We start from the raw sequence: 7,884 nt of genomic DNA, 5'->3' as shown, positions 1-7,884 counted from the left end.
CCAGCAATGACATTCTGCGCCCCCTGGAGGAAGGTAAGGCAACTGCTACTGTTTTATCTGAATCTAGGGTTTTGCTTTATAGAGAACAGATACAGAAAAAGTATATGAATATAATAGAATCTTTCTCTTCTCCTTTAGCCACAGGCGGAATCCAGACCCCTCTTCGAGATTTATAAGGTGAGTAGAAAGGAGGGTAAAACACTCACCGCTACTGCCGGAAGTGAGACATGTTTTGTACCCTGGGGAATATTATGTTATCAATAAAATCCTTTTTTTTTTCTATTTTATTTTCCAGCCTCCTGATGGTCGGCTGACCAAGGATGTGCTTCTTGGAGAGTTACTGTGGTGGAGGCTCTCTACAACCTCATCAGCAAGACCAATGGCCAATCCCTGAAGGAGACCTGGATTGGTTATGTCTGCAAGGAGGTTTTAAAGGTAAGGCCAGATTTACCCCTCAATCTCCCCAGGGGCTGAACCACATCCACAAGAACCAGGCCGTTCATAGAGACATCAAGAGCCTGAACATCATGCTCACAGAGACTGCCAAAGTGAAGATCAGTGAGTAAAACTTACAGTTGTAAGAGTAATGGATGGTGGGGAGCAGGGCCGCCATCAGGGGGGGACAGGGGGGACAAGTGTCCCGGGCATGAAGGGGGGCCCGGCAGTGCTGCAGTTTAGAAAGATCTGGGCCCCCCTTGCCAGCGCCAAAGATCTGCGGCCAGCCGAACAGCCGAAAATGCGGTAGTGCCGAAAAGCCGAAACAGCCGAACTCCCGAAGCGCCGAAAAGACCCGAAGTCGCGAAAATAGCCGAAGTCCCGAAGCAGTGAAAAGACCCGAAGTCACGAAAACAGCCAAAATTTAAGTCCTGAAGCGGCGAAAAGACCCAAAGTCACGAAAACAGCCCAATTGAAGTCCTGAAGCGGCGAAAAGACCCAAAGTCACAAAAGGAGGCGAAGTTGAAGTCCTGAAGCCACGAGTTCAATTCTACTGAACACCAATTTGTGTTTTTTTTTAATCCTCTGGTCACCAATATATTGTTCTAATATTTTATAGGCCCCTGCCACCAATGTTTTTTTAAAAAAATATTTTTTTGAGGCCCCAATTTTTTAACTTGTAAGAGGGGCCCTGGTACCAATGTTTTTTTTTAAAAAAAACTTTTACGGGTGGCGGGGCTTGGGTGCCATGGGGCCCAGGGGGACCCTGAAAATGTTGTTGTATGGAGCCTCGTGATTTCTAATGGTGGCCCTGGTGGGGAGCTTCTGTGAATATGGAGTCAGGGGGTTTTATAATTCAGGTTTCTATATTATTGTGAGTAAACAAGTTATTTTCCATTAATAGATTCTGTCATTTCAGTCGACTTTGGAAATAGCTGGGACCTGGACCCACAGACTGGATTGTGAAACGAAGAGGAAGGGACTCCCCATTGGATGGCAACCGAGGCCATAAGGCAGAAGGGCTAGCGCCTGGCATACGACACCAAAGTATGTTGTACTTATAATACTTGTAACAACACAGAGCATTTACTTATCAGTGTTAATGGGACATATCAGCAGTCATTTTCATGGAGAGAAATGAGTTTTTCCGAAACATTGGGTTTCTTTTCTTTTTGCACAATGTGTCTGCTTTAATATATTTGCTCATTTGCATTGTGACGCTGGTGTTATGTACTGTAACTGCTTTTGTTTGTAATGGAGATGTATTGCTGTATACATGTTTATATATAATAAAGCATTGCATTGCATTGTAAGGCATATACCACGATGTGTTTATTTACTAGGGTGTGCATTGGGCTATTTAGGAAGTTGCATTTTGTTCTGTTTTGGCCATAATTGAGCTAAGGAGAATGGCGTGTACATTTGCACCCATGATAATATATGTATATGTTTCTAAAATAGAATTGTATTAGTGTAGCCTTTTTACTTAGATTTTATTAAACACCCACTAACCCAATTCTCTCCTTCTAATGCTCTTTGGTGTGTCTTTTGCAGTGTGACATCTGGTCGCTGGGGATAACCGCCATCGAAATGGCCGAGGGAAAAGCACGTAAGTGAATCACAACAATTGTGGCTACTTTATTTTATACATTGAGCAGCAGAGGTTCTATATCAGAATGGGAGGATTTTGGGGTGATTTGCTATTTCCAGCAAAAAATTACTTTTTCTATAGATTAAATAAATAACTTCTAGACATGTTTGATGGGCCTGATATTTATGTTTTTCACTTTTAGCATACGCAGATCAATACCCAGTGGAGCACCTGATAAAAGAAGCCCAACCACCGAAGCTTCAATCAAACAGATGGTAAGTCGATCCCAGCTCGTGTCACTGTACATTGTACCAGTGCTTGCAGACATGGAACTCCCCATATTTTCTTATTAACACTTGGGATATTTGGCAACTCCTATATCCACTTAGCCGCTTCCACAGTCTGCCCTCACCATGCCCCTTGTACAAATTTGGGATAACGGGGAGATTTCAATCTCAGCTCAGGGGGATGTATATTTTGTTTAAATACCTCCTAAATATAAATAGAGGTTTTCCTACTGCAGACTTTAAATGTGGCCCATGAGATGCAGGCAGGCAGGGAAATATAGGTGGATGCAGAACAGATATGATATATTTTATGTATATAATCACTGTCTATGTCTCAGGGGCATAACAGTATAACTATGGGCCCCACTACTGTGAAACTACAGGCCATGTGCACAATGGTGCACTGTGGTGCAGTCAGGAGAGAGAGAGGAGAAATCACAGGACCTTACCTTGTCCCTCATAGCCTTATAGACATCTAGATTTGCCACTGATATCCTTTGTTATACCCTTGTTGACCAGTTTGAGATAGTGGTGGGGAATCTTGGGTTGGGGCACGCTTGTATTATTATTTTATTATTAACATGTATTTATATAACGGCAACATATTGTGTAGCACTGTGGCAGGTATGTATGTATAACTTTATTTGTTAAGGAGCCGCAGCGCTGTACAGTGCATAAAAGTATAATATATATATAAAAGTATCCATGGGAGAGACAAATCACATAATAAATATATACAGAATCATAGGACAAAGAGCTTAAGGGCTATGTGGTAAGAGACATAGTGGGAAGGAGGTCACTGCCCCGTAGAGCTTACAGTCTAAGTGGATGGGAGGCTAACATACAGGTACAAAGTGGAGATGAAAAAGTGCACAAGGTAAGTCATAGTCAGTAGGGACAAGACTTTGGGAGAAGATTTCTATAATGTGTAATGCTGTAATACTATGGGTGTCCCTTCTCCCTAATGAGATCAAATCAAAATAGATAGATAAATAGAGGTATAAATAGATGATAGATTGAGGGATAGATAGTTAGATATATTGATAGATACAGTGATAGATAGAGAGATCGATAGATGATAGATAGATAGAGGGTGAGAGAGAGGGATAGATAAATAGATAGATAGATGATAGATATAGGAGATAGGCAATAGATAGAGGGATAGATAGATAGGATAGACAGATAGATAAATGGAGGAACAGATACATAGATGATAAATAGAGGGATCCATAGATAGATAGATAGATAGATAGATGGGATAGACAGATAAAGGGACAGATAGATGATAACTAGAGGGAAATATAGATATACTGTAGATAGATAGATAGATAGATAGATAGATACATAGAGGGATAGATAGAGCGATAGATAGAGAGAGTGATAGATAATAGATAGATAAATAGATACCTGTAGATAGAGGAATAGATAGATAGATAGATAGATAGAGGGAGAGATAGAGGGATAGATAATAGATAGATGATAGATATAGGAGATAGACAATAGATAGATAGAGGGACAGATAGATAAATAGATAGATAGATGATAGATAGACAGATAGATAGATATACTGCAAAATATATGTATATTCTGGGGTATAGCTAATGGTTACTAGGTAACAGCTTCTGGAATCTGGAAATAATGATCCGGGAATTTTTTTTGCTAGCTAAATCTAAAATCTCTTTTTTTCCAGGTCACAACGTTTTGTGTCCTTCTTGGAGTCCTGCCTGAAGAAGGATCCTTCGGAGAGAAGGAGTGCTGAAGAACTCCTGCAGCACCCATTCGTCACCCAACTGCCACCTAAGAAGATCATCAGGGCTGAGATTGGAGAACATCTCCCGGCTCTGCCGAACCGGCCAGCCAAGAAAGGTGGGGGAATCCATTATATTTGATACGACTGCACCATCATACAGTGTAACTCAACAGCTGCAAGTGTTGGTTTTATTATAATGCCACTGGGAATAATAAACATGTTTTAAGGGGTACTTTAGCTTAATATTATATTTTAGTATAATAGTGACAATGGCATTCTAAGATTTGCATTTGGTCTTCAGTCTTTATTTTTTGTTTATCAATCATATACAAGCTCTAATTAGTATTCATGAATCACAAATATGATTTTCCCTATACAGGACTGAAGGGAGTAGCTCTCTGGACTCTGAAACAGCTGCGGCGTGCTTGTGACTTATGCACACAGACATCGGCAGAACAAGAAGCAACTCTGCAAATGGCCCCTCCTATTAAGGAATCACATGTTGATCTTGCTGTCTCCCTGCTGCATGGTGTTGCCCCCATGCTTTAGAATGAAGTAGTAGAATACTCATGCCCACTGACATACATGAGTAGGGGAAATAGGAGACACTGCTCGTGGGAGTAGGCACCAAGAGGTTTTCACAGTCCATTGCACTGATTTAGGCTGGGTGCCAGCACAGTCCAGTCAGCTCAGAAGAGGCATTATACTGGACTTGTGCTGTGCCAGGCACATTATAATACATGGGTCCTCAGAAGGTCCTGCCTGACCAATATCTAGGGTTGTCACCATTTTGGGAAAAAAAATCTGGTTGCACAGAAAGGGGAGGGACAATGAGTGGGTGGTTAGGGAGAAAATATGGTCGATATGGGAGCAGGGGATTATAGGAAGAAGGGAAGAAGCGGAGCTGGAGGCAGGGATTGGGGAGGGACAGGGGTGGTTAGTCAGGGAATTATAAATTTATGAGCCAATACAATTCTGGTTAAATGTGTAACACTGGTCCCAGTCTCGGCTGCTATATTACTGGTTAGGCTGGTGATATTCCAACCTCATTCATATCTGATTGAAACTCAGCCATATGTATCTGGGCAGGTTTGAAATGGACCCTTGACTGAAGTAGCCACTGATCAGCGGCCTGCTCTTGTACAATCCATTGGCCAGTCTAGTCCACCTCTCAAAGAACGAGCCAGGGAGCATATTTTGGGTATCAGATCTAAGCAGGAAAAAGAATCAAACAGCAAATCCAAACACAGTGTATAGATCTATATATTCAGTTGGACATGTGGCAGGGGGTTGGGATCTGATAATGGACACACATCATACAAAATAGTTTATTTTTTTTGTCCATCTGTATATAACTGAGCAGCTTTACGCCCGTAGCGGCTTCTGCACTAACTTTTTGTAGTCGTCGGTGGCTTTCTTCAGCTTCTCAAAATATTCATCCAACTTCCTCTGGAGTTTGCCCAGAATCTGCAGAAATGAACGAGAAAGAGAGAGAGAACGGTTTAGTATCAGTCAATAAACTCATTTTACTCACATCCGTGTGCAGAATAAAAACCTAGAAATGTTCTATTAGAGGCAGTTCATTGTATCTGGTGCAAACGGAGAGGGATGACTCTACAGGGGATCAGTGATTGGAACAACTGGGAGTCCCCAACAACTTCACACTACCCAGTGATTTTACATTTTCTCTCCTCTTCAAAGAAAAGTTGAATATAAAAACAGTTTGAAGCCTGAAAAGAAGTGATTAAAGGGGTGGTTCGCCTTTAAGATCACTTTTAGAATGTTATAGAATGGCCAGTTCTACATTTATTTCTCATTATTTTTAAGTTATTTGCCTTCTACTTCTAACTCTTTCTAGTTTTCAAACAGGGGTCACTGACCCCATCCAAAAACAAATGCTCCGTAAGGCTATAAATGTATTGTTTTTGCTACTTTTTTTTTTTATTAAGGTCCTCTCCTATTCATATTCTATTCTCTTATTCAATTCAATGCATTTTTGCTAGGATTATTTGCACCAGATTGCTGAAACTGCAAACTGGAGAGCTGCTGAATAAAAAGCTAAATAACTCAAAAACCACAAATAATAAAAATAGAAAACTAATTGCAAATTGTCTCAGAATATCACACTCTACAAGTCTACATCATACTAAAAGTTCATTTAAAGGTAAACAACCCCTTTAACACGAGACAGGGAGGAAAGCAGAGGACTCACAGCCTGATTGTGCCGGTTACTTTCATTCTCTCCCAGAGCCTGCTGGAGATGGTCAATAGCTGAATAAGGGAACCAGACCAACTGAGAGGTTGCAGAGAGAGGAGCCTGTGGGGAAAGAAACATCATTATTATCCTTTATACAGCGCATGGCTTCTCCAGTAGAACTGATTTTCCTATCACAGTGGCACAAGCACAGTTGGTTCAGTTCAGGAGGCAATAAAGTCATCAGTAGGTTTGCAGAGGGAAACAGACACTTCATATGGATAGTGCCTTAAAGGAGAAGGATAGGCTACAACTAAGTAAGCTTTATGAGAAAGGTGTATCTATATAAATACACCAGTAATGCTGCTCAGTCCTCTATCAAAAGAAGACACAAAACGACTGTAATTAAGCAGTCAAAATTTATTAACGAACTCCAATCAGTGCAACGCGTTTCACGGGCTCAGACCCGCTTCTTCAGGCAATAAACATAGGAGTTACAGCATCTGGCAGTAGTATACACACTTAGCGCCTCTGCCAGATGCTGTAACTCCAATAAACATAGGAGTTACAGCATCTGGCAGTAGTATACACACTTAGCGCCTCTGCCACAGAGGCGCTAAGTGTGTATGCTACTGCCAGATGCTGTAACTCCTATGTTTATTGCCTGAAGAAGCGGGTCTGAGCCCATGAAACGCGTTGCACTGATTGGAGTTTGTTAATAAATTTTGACTGCTTAATTACAGTCGTTTTGTGTCTGCTTGGAGGAGGTAAGTCCACTACTGCCTCCTCTGATTACCAAGTTTTGGTTTTTAAACTCGTTTATATCCTTTTATTCTTTTGGCGCCGCTGTTCTTTTTATACAATACTAAGTCCACCCTGGGTGGAGGCTTGATACTCTTTCTATCTACAGAGAGCGACTTCTTAATCCTGAGTGGGGTCAGGACAATCTCCCCACCTGCCTTTACAGTGGTTGCCTATTGGTAACCTTGGTTTGTGAGTATATGTTATTTACTCTTATTTCATTATCCCTTACCAATACATATTACACTATTGGGGCTCTTGGTGTTCCTTTTGTTTATCTCTCTGTCAAAAGAAACACTGCATTTCTTTCCTTCTATTGTGTACACATGGGCTTCTGTATCAGACTTCCTGTTTTCAGCATAATTCTCCAGGGCTTGGGCTTGAGCATGCTCAGTTTGCTCCTCTCCCTTCCCCCCCCCTGCTGTAATCTGAGTTCAAAGCTGTAAGTGAGCACGGAGAGACGCAGGCAGGAAGCGCTGTCACACCAAGCGAATTTGAAATTAGCAGCGGCTATCCTAAACAAACAGAGAGAGCTTCAAGAGCTGTTTACTTGGGTATGGCTGCCAGAGGCACAGTAACTCACCCTGTACCCCACAGAAATTCAGAGGCACAGTGATCCCTTCACCCCCTACAAACATCCAGCGACACAATGAACTGGCCAAAACCTAGGGTAGAGGTTACAACCTGTACAAAACCTACAATACAAGTTGGCCATTCCCTGGGGTTTAAGTTGCAGCTCCAGTCAAGAGTCCGCAGCCGCCACTAGAACCCATTATCACTTTCCTATGTTTGCATTTGCCGCTCACTAATGAGTAATCTGCAGTGG

General features: G+C 41.7%; 2 protein-coding genes across 5 annotated transcripts; one reads left to right on the top strand and one right to left on the bottom strand.

The window, feature by feature from the left end:
* Window positions 1-962: 962 nt before the first annotated feature.
* Window positions 963-4,822, top strand: LOC108719178 (serine/threonine-protein kinase 3-like). Of its 2 annotated transcripts, XM_018267857.2 has the most exons (5): window positions 963-1,482; window positions 1,990-2,044; window positions 2,229-2,301; window positions 4,004-4,179; window positions 4,443-4,822. In XM_018267857.2, exons 2-5 carry the CDS (start codon window positions 2,026-2,028, stop codon window positions 4,610-4,612), a joined length of 438 nt encoding a protein of 145 aa, XP_018123346.1. In that variant the 5' UTR covers window positions 963-1,482; window positions 1,990-2,025; the 3' UTR covers window positions 4,613-4,822. The 2 variants fall into 2 exon arrangements, with proteins under 2 accessions (XP_018123346.1, XP_041422287.1); XM_041566353.1 differs by lacking the exon at window positions 963-1,482 and having other exon boundaries at window positions 1,912-2,044.
* Window positions 4,823-5,308: 486 nt separating this feature from the next.
* On the bottom strand, window positions 5,309-7,872 carry LOC108719179 (nuclear pore complex protein Nup160). Of its 3 annotated transcripts, none has more exons than XR_005961956.1 (3): window positions 7,609-7,872; window positions 6,276-6,380; window positions 5,309-5,530 (listed from the first exon to the last, which is right to left on the bottom strand). XR_005961956.1 is itself a non-coding variant. In XM_018267859.2 (2 exons), the coding sequence occupies exons 1-2, from the start codon at window positions 6,399-6,401 to the stop codon at window positions 5,429-5,431; spliced, it is 228 nt and encodes a 75-aa protein (XP_018123348.1). In that variant the 5' UTR covers window positions 6,402-6,605; the 3' UTR covers window positions 5,309-5,428. The 3 variants fall into 3 exon arrangements, 1 of the variants encoding a protein (XP_018123348.1); XR_005961955.1 differs by having other exon boundaries at window positions 7,642-7,872; XM_018267859.2 differs by lacking the exon at window positions 7,609-7,872 and having other exon boundaries at window positions 6,276-6,605.
* Between the last annotated feature and the right edge of the window lie 12 nt (window positions 7,873-7,884).

Source organism: Xenopus laevis, chromosome 6L, assembly GCF_017654675.1.
Source record: "Xenopus laevis strain J_2021 chromosome 6L, Xenopus_laevis_v10.1, whole genome shotgun sequence".
NCBI lineage: Eukaryota > Metazoa > Chordata > Amphibia > Anura > Pipidae > Xenopus > Xenopus laevis.
This window is presented reverse-complemented; position numbering and strand designations above follow the sequence as displayed.